General features: G+C 37.8%; 2 protein-coding genes across 6 annotated transcripts; one reads left to right on the top strand and one right to left on the bottom strand.

Annotated features, from left to right (window-relative positions):
* Positions 1-1,067: 1,067 nt before the first annotated feature.
* Positions 1,068-9,212, bottom strand: LOC111264154 (synaptobrevin-B). 4 transcript variants are annotated; one of them, XM_022839815.2, is made up of 8 exons: positions 8,957-9,212; positions 5,329-5,526; positions 5,012-5,080; positions 4,574-4,681; positions 4,372-4,462; positions 4,047-4,100; positions 3,478-3,582; positions 1,068-2,449 (listed from the first exon to the last, which is right to left on the bottom strand). In XM_022839815.2, the coding sequence occupies exons 2-8, from the start codon at positions 5,415-5,417 to the stop codon at positions 2,312-2,314; spliced, it is 654 nt and encodes a 217-aa protein (XP_022695550.1). In that variant the 5' UTR covers positions 5,418-5,526; positions 8,957-9,212; the 3' UTR covers positions 1,068-2,311. The 4 variants fall into 4 exon arrangements, with proteins under 4 accessions (XP_022695550.1, XP_086826093.1, XP_086826094.1 ...); XM_086969967.1 differs by lacking the exon at positions 8,957-9,212 and adding an exon at positions 8,886-8,904; XM_086969968.1 differs by lacking the exon at positions 8,957-9,212 and adding an exon at positions 5,640-5,658.
* A 388-nt stretch (positions 9,213-9,600) lies between these two features.
* LOC111264153 (uncharacterized) lies at positions 9,601-17,270 on the top strand. Of its 2 annotated transcripts, none has more exons than XM_022839814.2 (7): positions 9,601-9,709; positions 11,114-11,241; positions 11,583-11,679; positions 15,088-15,211; positions 15,581-15,674; positions 15,797-15,960; positions 16,157-17,270. In XM_022839814.2, exons 2-7 carry the CDS (start codon positions 11,120-11,122, stop codon positions 16,651-16,653), a joined length of 1,098 nt encoding a protein of 365 aa, XP_022695549.1. In that variant the 5' UTR covers positions 9,601-9,709; positions 11,114-11,119; the 3' UTR covers positions 16,654-17,270. The 2 variants fall into 2 exon arrangements, with proteins under 2 accessions (XP_022695549.1, XP_022695548.1); XM_022839813.1 differs by lacking the exon at positions 9,601-9,709 and adding an exon at positions 9,937-9,978.
* Positions 17,271-18,007: the final 737 nt, after the last annotated feature.

Below are 18,007 nucleotides of genomic sequence, written 5' to 3'. Positions count from 1 at the left end.
CACACGTGTGCATCCACTTAAAAAAAACCAAAATTGTCCAAGCCTAACATACTAGGAAATTGTTTTGGTGCTCAAGGTTTCAACACATTACTCGTCAACGATTTCATGCACGGTATCAACGAGAAGTAGAAATAATTTTTTCCGTATGTGTCGCAGCTTTCAAGGTATTCTTCACTTTTCTTTTCATACGGCTCGTTGAATATAGCTGCCTGCACACAGGAAAAATGCTCTAGTATTGATTTCATTCGAAATGTAAATCTTCTCTCCTTCGATTTGTACGATACGAATTGAAGCGCAAATTAATTGAAGTTTATATTATGGAATGTATTATGTCTACTTTGCACAATTTTCGTTTTTCGATCTTTGCACACAGTATATTTCTACCTATAGTCCTAATATTCTAAGCCTTAACATGCTTTATTTTTAAGTGTTTAGATTAGTTGGCATGTTAGAGTTTCTACTTTAAAAATGATAGCACTTCTTTCTAAGGACGTTAGTTTTTCACCAAGAGGCCAATTCCCAATTTCAGCATAAAATTTTTTCCAAGTTTTGAGACGAGTACCTTAACAACAGTTAACATTACGAAAACATTCCAATGTAGACTTTTCTATATTTTTCACGACAGGAGACAACTATCATAAAATAGATTTTTGAAATAAAAATTAGTTCTATTAAAAATTCATTTTTCTTTGAAAAATTATTTGATCGTTTGTTTTTTTTTACATATGTTTAAGCTGTGAAAATCTCGAAATTCAGATACTTTTTACTTCTTGTATATTTACTTTAATTGAGAAGCGTAATCGTTTTAATACCCTAGCAACAACATCTCGATAAAATGGCAAGTGGTCGTCAATAACGTTCATTACGCAAACATATTGTAAATGAAATTACTTAAACACCAATGTAAAATTGGTTAGATTATGCAATCGTAAGCACCCTTAATTCCGGGACGCTGTTTACAATGGTGAATGTGGTGCGTTGTGGCAGTATAACCGCCGAATACTTCAAGAAAACTATTAAAGCAGTAGCATATCAAAAAATAACACGACAGTGAAAACACATACACATGTATAACATGTTATTTTTATTACTATTATAATATTATTACTAGTAATATTATTAATAACAAATATTTCCTTTATTTTCTTTTCATTAAAAGCAAATGGGCTTAAACAAACGTCAGGCTTTCATCTGAATTGTAGTGTTTGATTATACATAGTACTAATATAGCGCTGTAGCAGATTCGTCTGCTTTATCAACATTTCACATAATGACTTTGTTAATCTACTTTGTTACTACTTTTTTTCCGTTACTCGTTAAGTTCACTCGTTCAACACTTGCTTCACTGTATTACTTGCTTGCGCAGCACCCAGAGTATAAGTAGCACCTTGGTTGCTGCACATTTAAGTAGTCCCTTACTTAATTTCCTAGTCCCTCATTGCATATATACCCAAACGCACACTCAAGTGAAATCTAATGGTGCATCTTTATAGGAAACTCTCGGCACGACTAGTCAACGACAGCACTAACCTTTCACGCTAGATGTTACAGCCCCGTAATAATATTTAATTTATTTTTTTGCTTCTCTTTTGTCTGAATGCAAAGTGTATTAGATAAACTTGTATTTTTTTCGTATGTTTACTTGAAACTCTGTCGTACCTACGGACGCGGAATTATCATAAGGACAACAACATAGATTACGCTAAATATTTCGAGTACATTGCTCTGGTGATTCTTACATCGTCATCCAATGCTTGTTTTGATAGCAGCTCTCTTCACCGAGGAACCCTGTTAACCTTTTCTTTTTTTCTATACTTCGGTTTTGTCACTTAGCATATTTTTATATTGCTTTCATGATTCCCCTGTTTTAGGATGTATAATTAGGTATTGTTTGTCGCTGGCTGGGATTTGCCTCTATATCTCTTTGTCCGGCCTATGTGTAGTTAACGACTGATTGTACTTCTAGTTTGTAGGGAAAGCTCAATTTTAGTTTTTGAAATGTCTTACACCAAATCACAATGCAATGTCTCTTAGCTCTTGAATTGGTAAACCAATGTAGGCGCAGTACAGAAGAACTATATAAAAATACATGTATATGTAAGAGGTTTACGTCACAAGGTTCGTACTTTTGTTCATGCACAGTCCTATATGATGATGCGGATTAGGTGTGGCAAGCGTCAAAATTGTGGATTGAAGGGTCTGGCAGTGAGGGGGAGCTATTTGACTTTTGTGGGTGAAGCAAAAAAAGAGCAGGTATTACTGTTTCCGATGTGTGTATGCTTATGATAAATCCGCCTGTGGATCTGGGTGCTTAGATTTTTCCGTCGATCCAGAGACCAAGCAGAACGATAACGACCAGTGCTATAGCTCCGATTATAATCCATAGCCTAACATTTTGAAGCCACATAGCGCGTCGCACACGGACCGTATGAGTGCGGAACGTCAAACTCTGTAGTAAATATAAAATGCGTTATGTTGATTATACATTAGTCGTATTTTTCACGTTAGAGTGCTAGTGCTTACACTTTGTCCACAGTTGAACGCCCATAGTTACCGATAACTTCCTAGTAATCATTAATTATTGATAAGAAGTCAAGATTGCTCGAAAATATATATTCAGACTAAACAAAAGTTACAATACACTACATTCACATAACCAACACTATAAAATTCTTATTCATTGTAATGATATAAGATGACAAATGTATATTTGCCGTTCAGCACAATGATTCAACAAGACAATCTGAATATATTCTGATATGGGTACGGGAATTGTAATCCGTTGTGGTTGAGTAATCCGTTTCAAAGCTGTTTAACAGAGATCGTCACATTTTGTTCGATGTCTTTACCTAATTGATTGTCTTATCTTTTACGTGGTAATATTTACAGTCTCCATTTGATTAATTCTTCAAGTCTACTCTTGCGATATTCAAAAGCATATAACGACATATCTAACAAAGTTCTGGTTTAGATTTCATGTCTCTCGTAAAATAGCTGAATCTCTTAAGAAGGCCTACGGTGAATTATCTTTGCTACAGGCATCGTAGCACAAGTGGTACAATGGAAGTCGAGACGTCTTGCCTCTAAGTCTTGAATTGATAGAGTCGTCGAAAAGATGAAACAAAGAGCGATCGAAAATCATTATTCGAATTTAAAAGAAGGAGAGCGAGAAACATCCTAACGAAATATTTTTTGCATGAATAGAGTCAAGTCTTTGGGTCTTTTCTATTCTGCGTGGTAAAACTGCATTGACGTGAAGCAACGAAAAACAAAAGTAGAAAGAGCTGAAAGCCATACCGCAAGGTCGACATCTAAGGTAGCAAAACGTAAATAATTAAATCGGCATCCAAGGCAGAGTACACAGTAGTTGAAGAGACATACATTATCTTTAGAATATTAAATATCTAGCGCTAATTTTTCACTCATGATCAAATTAATATCCTTTATAATAAAAGGAAAGATAGAGGAACTGGATACCTGATCTTCAAGTGCCTCTGTTTGAGCGACAATGTCTTCAAGTTGGGCTCCTCTCTTTAGAGTTTTCGCGATGTTTTGGTGCATAATACTCTCCACAGAATGAAGCTGCGACAATACATAATAGAGATATCAACAAGTTGTCCAGATAACACGACAGATATAAATATAAAGCTGGCGTAAACGATCTAGCTAATATAGATGAATCGCTTAACTCCTAATTGACTAATAATTGAACACTGCATAACGAAGGCTAATAAATATTCTATTTTATTTTTCTATATTGTAAATAAACTACACAAAACGTATTTTCTTGTTAACCTGTACCACGTGCACCTTCTCAGGTATTGATATCTGAGAATGATCCAACACAGGTAACAGCTCTTAGTTGTCGCTTGAAGCTAACAACCCTTGAGGTTCGTAAGTGTCCTTTTGGGTCTCTTTAGTAATCAAGCTAATGGTAATAATTATGTCAATGTATTTTTACAATTGCTTACGTTCAAATAAAGTGATAATGCATGTCTAAAAGCAAATTACACTGACAGTGAATTTTACTCTCTTTGTCATCGTACCTGTCCCTGTATGACCTGCTGTGGGTCGCCGGAATTACCAGAGTTGAACTTGTCCTAAAGAAAATAATTAAAAGTTGTCATCATTAATGAACGGTCCAATTAAAAAAACGTTCTTATAAACTATATATATTGTAGAAGGTTGCATAGGTGCGAACAAATAGGGTTTTTGAGTGATGCATTGTGAGTGACTTTCAGTAGACATCGCAATCAAAAAGCGCCTAGTATCATAGTTCAAACAGTCTAATAAGGAAACATGATAAGAAGGGGCGTAGATGTATACAGTAAAAAAAATCACCACCAAAAGTTAGCCACCACAGATCCTTACCAATATATCCTTTATAACGAATTTGAATTCCCGATCGAATTCATGCTCTTCTGCGTTGTATGCTCGTGAGGGAAGCGATGTGAGGTTGAACCTGATAAAGGTATGGGAACAGCATTTGATTTGAACCAAAAGCATTTGTTTCTTAAATCACAGTATACAGTTCGATTTGACATGAACTAATCTATTGTGTATAGGTAGGTACCTTTTGGACAATTCAGTTAAAAACAGGAATGGTAATCGTACCCCCGCTTCTGGGATGGCTCCGCAGGCATACACCACCCCTGATTGAACCTCAAGATGGAACTTGAAGCTGCAATAAGGCGACAAACAAGAAACACCGTAAATCACTATTAGCTATACATTTACAACAGTATTACATATATGAAATAATGCCAGGCCATGCTTTGCTTGGTTGCACTGTCACTTATTCGCACTATAGAACACGAACACGACAAGTCCAAACGGAACGAATCAGATCTCGATAAGTTCATTTCAATATGCTGAGATAACCCGAAAGACTACTCAACTAAAACATACAATTGGCCTGCATACATTTTAAATTAATTAATTAAAATGTATTGGGTCGCTGGAACGTGGGTAGGGCCGTATTAGTGTTACAAATCAAAAATGATATACTCACCTACCGCCATAAAACGACGCCTTTATGTCAGTTTCGGTGCTAAACGTACACAAGAAGTCTGTCAGGTATCTGAATACGCAATAGAAAAACAGTACACACTTTAATTAATTGATGAATAGTGTCACTATTTATAGTGATACTATTCATCCATTAATTATTATCTATATAAGTAGGACATGGCCTATTTTTGGAACGAAACACTACTTCTACCCTGTGAATGCCAATCTATATACCGAATGCTGAAAGTGTAATAATTTTGAATATAAGTATATTCCATAGTATCATTTAAAGCACGATAATTGTTTACTCTTTCGTACCGTTCCGCATTCTCAGTCCCCCTTTCGTCCTGGTAGCTAACTAGAACTGTATAGCCCCGACAAATAGCGGCGTATTCTAATTTCGGCATTTCAAAGCTGACAGCTTCCGCAATCCTGTCTGATCCTGTTGCGGTTTCTACCACGCTCTTGTGAAGGCGCAATCAGCAACACGTCGCATTTAGTTAATCCGGACTATTGCTAAAAAGGTGTGACAAAAGTTACGAGAGATGTTAAGTACGCTATTTCACATGTATGCGTGTTTATTAGTAGCTGAACATAAAATATTCGGGTTTTTGCTTTTCCATACTCACATATTTTCGCCAATTTGTAGCGTTTGAGAAAACCTAATCGAATGAATTAATGTTAAAACATTGACTGGAGCATACGCTAATTCATAGCGCTTCAGTGGACGTTTAAAGCTAACTTCTTTTAACTGAACAGTTCGACAAAATAGGTTTGTTTTTTCCCGAACCAATTACACGTTCGTTTAACAACAGGATCAGTCTTCAACATATATCAGCTAATCAACGCTGTTAATAATCGTGCCCCGTATAACGAAACGAGCACTCAGGCATTGTTCACTGAAAACAACACAATGAGTACATTTTATATTTTCATTCGTAAACTTTCATCAGTCAGTTTCCCACGAACTCTTAAGCTATATCTACCACCGCCGCAGTTAAAACGTTTTGTAATACTACTTTAGTACGTTTAGCGGTATTATAAAAAGGTAACGTTTCAAAATTCAGAGAGCGAATGGTAGTCAGATAACGCCACCCATGTTTCCTGCTCAACATTCGAATCAACTTGAACTTAGGAAGCCTGCTATAGAGTATATCATTTTATGGATGCATGTGCGTCGGCGCACTGGGTTCGCGTGTTTAATAGGTAGACAAACTCGATTCCTATACAGGCCAAATAATCACAGCTGAGGCCGGTTAGTAGGCATACGATACATCATACTGGGACATGCGAAAATCGTATTTGATTGCTATATGGCAACCTACGGTATAGAATGTGAATGCTCAATCCAAATGTCAGAACGAGTAGGTAGCAGACAGGAATCGAAAACACAATTAAGCTTATTTATTTCGAAATAAAATAATTAAACTCAACCGGACGCCCTGACACTGTCTTGTAAGACATTGAAGTTAAATAGCAAGGAATGTGCGAACACAACAATTCCTACCATTTTGTCAGGAAAAAAATAACTTCTATGATTACATAAAACTGTAAGGCGGGAAAAAGTAAGTCCATAGAATGTGTCTTTTCGGCATTTGCTAATACTTCAGCTAGTTAACTAGACGTGTTCATCTTATGCATACTATAGGAACTGCCAGACTAAAAGTGAGGCATCTGGTTCTAGTTATATCGACAGGACAAGTTTAGACAAAATGATAATGAAGCTAAACAACTGTGTAAAACGCTCTTGCTTGACTGATGGTTCTCAGATGGGCGATATAGACAGTATACTCTACCCACGATCAATCTAAGATGACTGATCAAAACATAATACAAATGTGATTACCCCATAAGCGGTAAACCGATCCTAATTTGGTTTAACTACTCAGGTTTAACAAAGTATAGCGCTTATTATAATGTTTCGTATTGAAGTTATATTGCACACGTATGTACAGTGCTTATGTGGTAAGTCAGATATCTCCACTAACAAATTCGACCATCGCTTGCTACGGCTCCATGATGGTCGACCACGTAAATGAGTAGCGCTAATGCCTTTTTGGTCTCCAGATCCGAAATACACTTAGCAGCTTCTTTTCAGCCTCGTTCTATGTAAACGTGTATACGTAAAAGAACGCACGATTAGAATAAAAAATAAAGCATATTACATAATCTCCATAAATAGAGGAGGTTATTAAAGAAATCGCAATGATTAACGATCAAATAAAGTATATCAAAGTTGTCCTTTCAACATATAACATGTATCCTTTTTTCACGTGATACCCATACGCGAATAAGTGGACGCGGCCTATCACATTGCTCATTATCCGGTCTAGTATCAGTCTAACGGATTAAAATGCGATTAATAATGATATCACATTCAGTATCGCACATGCTTCGTTCCATTCCATTAGCTGTGAAAGCCAAAACTAGGTATTGTCTCATGTCGAAAAGAGTTATGTATAAGATTGTTTCGACTGAATGCGAGTATCTGAAACAGTAACTTTAACCTAAAAACAAAGTGCTAACGGAAAATGTCTTGACGTATCGATTTCGTGGCCTGTACCAGGCCCTTTTGTGCAATACAATGTACATTACTAGTCTTGTTTTTAATGGATATATTATTTTGAATAAATTCTACGTGTTAGAGTTGCAATGGTATTCTTAGAACGTATTCAAATTGTCTAAGGTTCATTTGAACGCAATAACTTACTTGCTTGGTAAAGAAGTTAGCTATAGATCACGCTGCTTTTACAAAAAAAAAAAGGCAGCAAGATTGCCAAATCTGCTAACAAACATAACCTTATTATTATGAAAAATTTTAAAATGTATTCCGCTTTGGGTTTAAAATAGAAATCCAGATAAGCTTCGTTTGAACGGCGCCGCGATATCTGATAGTGCGACAGGTAGCAGCAGCAGCAGCAGCAGCAGCCGCAACAAGAAAATTGATGGATGACTCACCACTATTGGAAAAGTCAGTTATATCGATAATGAGCCGGTTGTACCCATTCAATGAAAAGAAATTCAGTATTATTTAAATCAAGTTTGTTGTCCGAACAACTTTATAACACTGGATAGGTATAAGTTCGCTAATTTGCGACAACTTATATATGGCGTATAGAAATACAAGAGATGTTTTGCAGCGGTCGGATTAAGAAACGCGCAGGAGATTACCTAAAATATGCGTTTACATCACTTTAGTCATAGAACAACAATTGGATTGTCGTACTCAAGCATAATCATGCCACATGCGATGTACCCCACTCAATAGCTGACCTAATGACACGTAAGGAAAGCTGGCAAAGATTTATATATATGAAAACCGAAACTTAAATCCATTTGATTTCTAAGCAGTGTTGAATTATACGATGACTCATAAGACCTGTCATAATTATCCTGACCTCAGGTGCTTTACCTTCAACATGATGACTTCGACAGTTCATACTATTGTCAACATGGTATAAATAGGTATTCATATGATTAATAGATTGGGCAAAATGGTATCATGGTAACACTCTGCGGCGATTTAAGGTCAGACGGTTGTATACCTGCCAAAATGCGAATTGTCCTCGAAAAAGTGTTAGCTACTTCTTTGGCATGTTAATCAAACGGTATAAAAATCAAGTAACTGTCACATCATTTATTAGCCAACTGTAATAGCATAAAGAGTCAAAAGGTGAACGAGTGCGCAGCATCACAACAGTGTGTAATATCTCGCAACGTCGGCCCATAGCCTCCGTCGCCGACAAATTTCTAGCTTTAATTAACTAACACGTCCCACATCAAATTGACAAAAGCTGGTAAATCCCGTACGGCTAGCAACATCGCAAGCGACCTGAATCAAAGTTGTTTGTTGGCAGCTTGTCGCATTTCCTTACGTCGATTCTGTCCGGGCCGCGACATCTGTCATTTTTTTTGTTAGGTCGAAGTAAGGCACCTGCCAACTTACTTTGTTCTTGAGGAATTGTAGAATGGCATAAATGGGAAACAAAAATCAAAATTGGGAGCACTTTTCGCACGACACTTGTCACTGGGCATAGAGCGAATGTTTTGATCGAACGTGAACATTCACTATTTTCCTCTTTGCAAACAGTAAGTTATTGGCATCACCCTAAAAACACACCGAGGCCACTGCCAGATCGCAAGCTGCTACGCAACGCTAACTGCTGAGCTCCGCCTGTTTCGCACTGTTGGGATGCGATTGGTTGCTGATAGACTCATGACACTAGATGCAGTACGCAGAGCAACCAAGGACCTGATCATCAGTCAACATGATAAACACAGTGTCGTTGTAACAGTTTCTTGCCATCATGGTGTAGCGAATTTTTGCAGGGCTAAGACTTCTAAAAGTTATTTGGAAGAGGCCTAAATGCACATTTTAATCATCTGAGGTTTTAAGAATCGGTATTTTGGGTGGGAGAATCAGATGTTTCACAATCTGTAGGTTGCTCCCTATAGTGTTTATAAACTGAATGCACAGTAGTTGATTCATCAGCTTCGTGGTTTTCGTACGAACGATGCAATTGTATCTATTTTATTATAAGTTCGAAAATACTCAAAAACGAACCACACAGAAGAGTAATTTTGAATTGGTTCATATGTGCGTAAAGGGGGCATCTAGTCGAATGCTTCTTGTCAAACATGAAAGCTTCACTCTTTTTGTTGGCGTCGAATAGGATATTAGTCCATTGTGAGGGATGAGGTTAGTTGGTCCGAGCTGTGATCTTTTGCATGCTGACTGATAATAACTATCTGGAAGTCTTTATTTATATCTACTGACAATGACTCTTCATCCATGATTAGTTACACAAAAGAATGAGTTTTAATAGCGATGCTTTTTGTTATTAGAAATGGACTAGAGACGTACGATTTATGTTGTCGTGATCATTTGTATTTACCGCAATGCACCGTATGAAATGAGCATTCGATTAGAGAACACGCCAAATGCAAACGAACGAACTTTTGTGCAGGGTACGACATCTGCTTACATGTTATACATTCTAATTTATAGGAACCTCAGTGAGGTGGTTCCAATGTGCGCAATTCGTAAAAGTTTTTTTTTAACTTTGTGGCAACATTGAGGTAATCTATCTAAAGCTAGTAGTCATAGAACTGGTAAAACATTGCGAACAGTTACGTATTAAGTCGAATGGAAATTTATTTATTGGTTCTTTTGCACTAATTTCTTGAGCCGTTTCTTATTATAAAAGTGGGAACAGTTATGGGCCCCAGAATTGGAGCTGAGTGCCGACTATTACTTCTGCTATTAGAAATTAGAGTTTTATTATTAGGAATTAGGTGTTTACTATTGTTAGCCCATGATCTAGTCACTGAACAGTTCTGGCCGAAATATTACACGGATACATCGTCTGCAATAGTCAATTTCGAACTTGCTATAACCTAGATAAATCTAAAACACCAGCTTGTTTTAGACAGAGCTCCAGTACAGATTAGTTGAAATGGACAATACTCAGAAAGGGCTTAGAAAGGTAACCTTTTCGTTTTATGATCTATGGCCAGGTGCAACATTGTACGATTTTCTTAAGATCGCTTGATTCTTTCTAGAAAATCGCTTTCATTTGTGATACTATTCTAACAGTTTTCTATGCTGGTTTGGGCAATAATAGAAGACTACTATCTACTGACAGCTTTATTAGCGCTAATATTTTTGTCGATGAGATGCATTTCCCAATCACATTTCATTGTCAGAACAATAAATAGTATGCCATATTTTTTGTTAAGTGTTTAACATTACGATGGAACAGTCAAAAATAATATTCGTGTATATGACAACAGCAATCAATATTCTTTTTGGTTTCTCTATTAGGATAACTTGTTTAAAATACTTCATGACATAGCGCCCCCTGTGAAGGTCGTTCTAAGAATAAATCGACATAAAAATGCCTGACTTAATTGTCAGGTATCATCGTACGTTTCTCACATGAGAATAACTAAATGTCGCGCACAATAACTATTTACAAATAAAAAAAAAAAATACCTTAGAAAGCCCTAAGGAATCAAAATTAGCCAATAATGAGCATTAAGATTAGGCAGATTTCCAATTATTTCCATAGTTTACCAATATCTTTATTCATTGGCATTCCAGATCCTGATGTCGAGTATACCTTCGTCAAATTTGTCTCCAGAACCGCTCTCTCTAGAAGTTCGTGTTGTGCTCCATTGGTTCATACTGTGGTCGACTGAGCAGCGTTCCAAATTCCTGAATCATCTCAGGTCTATAACATTATTACACTTTTGTTTTGAATTTTACGTCCGGCACTTCTGGCTTTCAGCCCAAAACAAAGTGTTGAATCTGGACCATCACATGTTTCTAGGATTAACAGCCAAATTCGTTATTTGCTAAGCTACGACGACAACATTATTCCATTACATGCACATTACAGAATACGAATAAAAAACTAAATCTAAAATACGCTCGCTATGTTTGCAGACATACGTACGAACGCTTTACGTACATGCCTACGATAACACGGAAACGCGCATCATTTTAGTAGATCTACAGTCACTCTCATTCAATGGAAAATATTATTCGGAAGATATTATTTTTCTTGCAGAGGCTTCTACGTACCGAGATCACCTGCATTAGAACTGTGCGAAAAGTTAGACCTTCTGTGGACTACATCGGAATCTTCTGACACATTTCAGTGCCAGGTCTGTTCATATAGCATGCTTTTATCTATCTCACCTAACTTGCGGTTATTTCATCAACCTGTTGTACTATGCTCGCTGGGGGCCCAGTTGGCTCTAGATTTATTTTGCTCATGATAAGTGTGTTTTTGGTGTATTTCTATAACGTGATTACGCAACATGTTTAATGTTTGTTGGTAGGCTCCGTTTACTGTAACGCATGTGAATAGGGTGGGTTGGTAACGGACTTATGAAGATCGTACGCAGACCGAGACGCCTTTGTCCGACTTTTAATAGACGTTGCGATTAACGCCGTTCTCAAGGCGCCATCAAAAATTATGTTTAAAAATTTCTATACACACTATATTAAATAATGGTTAAATCTATCCCTCCAGGTTTTTGATAATTTTTTTCTATAGTAAGTAGTTACACATATCAAATGTTGATATGTTATCATCAAATGTTGATGATAACTTTGTTTCTGTTGATGTATTGACTCTGCTGCTGGTACGTTACCAAAGTGCAAAAAGTTTTCTTTTTTTTCTCTAAATTTTATTACTGAATAATATGTTAAATAAGGACTCTATTTGACTGTTTGATGTGCGTCGGTTGGGGGTGATTAACTTTGTTTCGTGGGACATTACTAACGCTAAAGAATTTTTTTCTATGGATTTTACAATTTTTTATACTGGTTTTACGAATATGAGCTTCACATCAACTGACGTACAAACCGTTTGTAAGCAACACAGAACGCAGTGTTTCACATAGGGAAGCGCATACAATATTGGATTTACGGTAACGGCAATACGACAACAGTACGATCTTGGTGTCGCCGCAGCCCGGCTCCAGCGTCACTCGCAGGCTTCTGCTACGTGCCTCTTTTTTCTAGTAAACGTATTTTGATTGCGTAGACGTAAAAAGCTAATTATATTTATAGTAGAAATAACATCGAACACCGGCCAGTTGTTCCGCAATAGCTATAACCAACTAACTTCTTCCACAATATAGTTTAAATAAACACCGTTGCTCATGCAATACACGTTGAGCGCACTTCATTAAATGAAGTGCAACCTTCACAAAAATATTACATTCGTACATTTGATTGCAACTCGCGATCCTCTCGCTGTTTTTCACCAGCGGTGCGTCGTTGTGTCTTCAGGTGGAAAATGGGGAAAAAATTTCCACCTCGGTTTGCCACCAACCGAATTAACAATACACTCAATGGGGGATGTTTTCGATAGATAAAAATATTTGCCCAGTCGGCTCTGTGTTGCTCGGGGAGGACTTAAGAACGGAGCACATTTTAGAAGCCCTAATCTGCTTATTATTATCCCTACGTAACTTGTTACAGATAAACTTGTTTGACCAGTATTTTGCTGGCTGGAGCGCAGAAGAAAAACACATATTTATCACCGAACTTTCGGCTCAAGATCCTGTCCTTCTGCACAGATTCAGACAGAGCCTTGGCCTTGTCTGATCGCACAGTTGAAGACCAAAAGGATTTACGGTTTGTTCAAGCATGCTAAATGAGAGCATCATTAATAACTGTTTCTATCTCTAGAACATCTAGTACTTTTAAGAATTGGTTTATTTCTCATAATTAATTACAATCTGTGTATAAGTATTTCCAACACACGTAATTAAGAAGAGTTGCATGTGAAGTCCGAATAATAGATATTTTATCTTCGACTGCCGAAACGAAATTAACCAGTCCAATGCGAAAGTGTCAGGTAAGAGCCTTTATTTACAGGTATTCCTAATGTTCCATTTGCACGAAAGCCCTCGAAGACAGCTAACAGTAGTTGTCACGTTTCGTTATACTTTTGCTCGCCAATTGATAGATCTGACCTGATTAGTTGGTGTGAGAATTGTTCTGAGAATACCTCTGGACCTGGTAGAATCGTCGACGCGCCTGCATCTGTTGTTGTATTAGCATTTGTCGAGTTAGCTGACCTGCGTCCGACATATCCTCGTGTTTTATGAATAAATAACTTGTAAACAAATACACAATACTAATTGAACTTAAAAAAAGAATCAGCCCCGCCGTTTTAAGATAGTACCGTTAGAGTGTATATATATAATATTTATGAATATGTAAACAAGTAGAGCGCGCTTTACAGTGCGCTTTAAACGACAGATAATTAGGCACGTGTGTTTGCCATGTTGCGTACATCATTGTTAAAAATTAAAACACTCGACGGCAATACAATACATGCATTCGAACGAGAGGTTTGAGCTAAAATTCCGACAGAGCCGAAAGTCTTGACAATAATGAAGTGGCTGTTTTTGTTTTTCCTCGTATACATGGGCTATTTGCACACCGTTGGCCGTATTGAAAGTAGGCTCTCAGCCTCGATACGTTGATCCTTCAAGGAAGCCAAGCACTAACACAAAAGATTTGCCAATTCTGATAAGGTGATTCACTTATCACTCGTCGAGTTTGCGTATTAAAAAAAATACGTATTCCCTAGCTCGTCTCTTGCGGTTTCATCGTAGCTCGTTTCGCACGGACGGAGATGACCGAGACGACTATGCATGCGGCAATAACTACGCCCGCATCGCGAATCCCGTTGTCATGTCGGACATTTTTCCTCATGATCCTCGGTGGTTGTATTATCGCCGCATTAATAGTTGCCTACAGTCTTCTCTTAGATCGGAGTGGTAGAGCAGCGGAGAATAATGAAGATGTTTTACAATCGGCGCAACATTTTAGAAGGAAAGATTTGGACGTGGCGGCACCGCGCTACACACCGACTTCATTGGATCGCTTGGTCAAATTAAAGCACGCAGCCGAAAATATTCAGCAGGCAAATACAAGCCACGGAAATAACTGAGCACGGATAGAAGCATAAGGGTGTTTAATGTACTAGACCTATTTCCATCCCAAATGTGCACAAATCAATAGTCATAAACATCGACAGCATACTCTTAAAGCTAGCTTAGAAGCGGTTCTTATAACAGTCGTCAGTGGGAGACTAGCCTGAGGGTAAGGCTGGAAAGTTTACTAGGATATTGTACCTTAATATTAGGGTTTTGTTTATTCTTATCTCTTCGGTTATTGATCGCCTTCAAGTTATTTTGATTACTAGTCGAATAAAATGGTTTATCCTGAAGAGTGCTTCGTTTTAACTATAGAAACTTTATTAGATATCTCGATTTTGAAGATGTAGCCCGTGCATTACGGTCATGTTCCACCATTAGTTGAGTCAGTGCGTAGTATTCCACTAAAAAAAATCACACGTTGAAATAGTCAAAGTATAACCGATAAAGTCAATGGAAATTTAATGATATAGAGATATTGCACGAATCATTTGGGCTCACTTTGCAGAGACAGTGACAGGTTCCGTGTTACGGAGTTGCTGATTTAACAATGCAAAAGCGAAGCCAAATTGAGAGAGAATAAGAAAACGTTAACTGGAATCTTATTTACAGATGCAGCATCGCGGGGTCTTGACGCCTCAATCACAACTCCTCTATGTCGTGCAATGGCTTGGTGAATTTAGCGAAATCGAAAAGGATGACTTCCTGCAAGAACTGCTTGAGCTCTACGCACCTGGTAAAAGCTTTGATCGATGGAATTGAATTTAATCTAGTTAGTAAAGCTTGGGACATCACTTTGATATTTTATTATAGAATAGATTAGTCTGACTGCCGTGGTGCGTAGTAATGTCAGTTGACTAATATTTTCCATTGTATTCCCCGTTTTTCTCCATTGTATTGTGTCCCTGGCAATCATATATATATATATATATATATATATATATATATATATGAAGTTGACGTAATCAATATAAGGAACACGTTATTGGGCATACATGCGCATTGATAATTTAGTCCGATTGCTTGTGGCAGTGGCATGGTTTATTTCACTATAGTTAAATTATTGTAGTATCTTGAAGTTTACAGTGATTTTTCATATTTGCAGGTCAGCTGCCGGTCGGCCAAGTTCTAAAAAGGGCCAAGTTTGAAGATCGACCTCCAAGTCTGTTCCAGTGTCGGATGGATCTTCTCAAAGAATGGTGAGCCCCAGTCAACATTGGCGTGTAATTTGTCATTGATTAATGACTTGTCTACTTCGTGTTAGTCGGTATAATTCGGCCAAAATAAAGATGTTTTCTGTCTGAAATCACTTTGTTCAAAGGTACGAATCGTGGAGTTCTGAGGGTGAGAAAGAGGAACTATTATTTCGGATCAGCGAAGCCGATTCCGAGTTCTTCGAGCGTTTTGACAAATCTCGTTTACTTCCGAACGAAGAGAAGGTGGTAGAGGAGTTTTGGATCCGAAACGGAAGCTGCAATGGCAAAGGTACGTCAGGTCTCCTGACATAAGTGTTACCGTTATCTATGACATTCTATTTGTGCCTTTAGTTCAAGCATAAACAATGCATTTGCATAATATTATTATAAAATCAAAAACGCGGGATAACGATTCGAGAGGTAGTCCAATAGTTAAATTATACCTGTGTGCGAATCCATACATCCAATTGTTTTCGTTTTTTCAGTCGATGATATTGCAAGTTATAACGGACATGCGGCACCTGACAGCGAAAAAAAGCCCGCCGAAGAAGACAATTTCGAGCAGCAGCCTATGATTTATGCACCCGCTACCTATCGGCTCGAACATGATCAGCTAAGCAACAGCACGAGCGGAAGCTGTTTAAGCAACGACTTACAGGCAAAATTGGAAAACTGCTCAAACCTTTTCACAGAAAATACCAGTAACGAACCGGAAGTAAATAATGCCTCGGTTAAAGAAGAGACGCGTGAATCAGATGTCGAAAAGTCACTATTGATACCGTTAGACATACCAGAATGGAAGCAATCAGAGCTCAGTCAAGAACAGAACGAACAGATTAAGGAGGCCCCCTCAAAGCCCGATTCAGCTCAAGATCTGAGTACCGTAGGCGGTGTTAGTGTAGAAGCGGCCATAGCTGAGCAAGACGGCGTAGTTGTGGCTAGTAGTCAGAACGGCTCTACGGAGCAATTGGAGTTACAATAAACACTTGAAATAGCTGATTTGAGAATCCCGCCATGGCCGCCATGGACGCTGGCGGCCAGCAAAATTCTATGCTGTTGGAGATACAAGCATACAATACTAAAGTATGACATAGAATGAGAAATTCATATTTTCCATATGTCAAAAGAACGCAGCTTCAATTTCAATTGCTTCCTCTCATGCGTAAGGCTTTATTTTAATTGTCTTTGCATAACTCAGTGAATGTTAGTCAGTTGTTCGTTTCCTTCGTATTTATGATGATTGAGCTATGTATTAACGAGAAGGGGTGGTTATTTTAGGGGCGTTTGTCAGCTATTCGCCTGGTGAGCTGCGATATCAACATATGAAATATATACATATATGTCAAAAATATTAAACCGCATACATTATTATGACTACGATATCATATGTAAGGCGCGAATTAAGCTGTCGGTAAGGGCCACAGCGGACCTACATAACGACAAATGGCGCTGACTCATATTCCGACGGCAGCTAAATTCATTCCGACTATCCTTACTAGCTTATTGTATAGATATACATTGAAATTTCTAAGTCAATAAAACTATGAATAAACGGAACGCATACATTATATTTTTTAAAAAGGAAAGCGGACTGTGTAACGCGGAAGTGTTGTCACTACTACTATCTATATATTATATATATTAGATATTATGAATTCATTCCTCTGAATAATCTGTACTTCTTGCAGAAAACACTTAATTGATCAAGAACGTTGGAAGAGTATAGTGTCGCTCGTGCAATAGTTTCTTGAGTTAAAGAATTGAAATGTTTGTGAACTTCAGTGCGCTTCTCTGCAATATGCGATACCGGTACAGGTTTAGACGTGGCTGGTGGCATTATTCTCCAAGCAGTCCTTTCTTCCTTTGGAGGTTAAGGGCAAATGCATTATGCAGAGCAGACAGCACTGGATTGTGCTTTGTCTGGTACTGTGGAACTCTCACCCACTGAATCCTAATCCTCTTCATCAGCTTGGGCCATGGTTCCCTAAGCAGTCACCTAATGACGTTTTTATACTGGTGTACATTTTATGACAGCGACACAATCGGTCACGGAAGGATTCTCTTAGAAAGCAAGCTAATTGCTTCTCAGAAGTTTTAAGGTCTGCCTGCTATGATTGAAAAACTTTCAAATTTCTAATGAATCATAACAGATTTGCATTAACAAAATGAATCAAGCGTTTATTGCAATGTTCGTCGATTTTGCATATTGTCCTGTTTGTTTTTCAAAAAGTCACTGGTACATATTTAGTTTGACAGTCTTCCCTCTCCTGCTGGTGCGCTTGTTTGTGATGCTGAGAGGCAAATATACCATTGGGTGATGTGTTATTTTTACTTAA

This window comes from Varroa jacobsoni, unplaced genomic scaffold, assembly GCF_002532875.2.
Source record: "Varroa jacobsoni isolate VJ856 unplaced genomic scaffold, vjacob_1.0 scaffold_824, whole genome shotgun sequence".
Classification (NCBI taxonomy): domain Eukaryota; kingdom Metazoa; phylum Arthropoda; class Arachnida; order Mesostigmata; family Varroidae; genus Varroa; species Varroa jacobsoni.
This window is presented reverse-complemented; position numbering and strand designations above follow the sequence as displayed.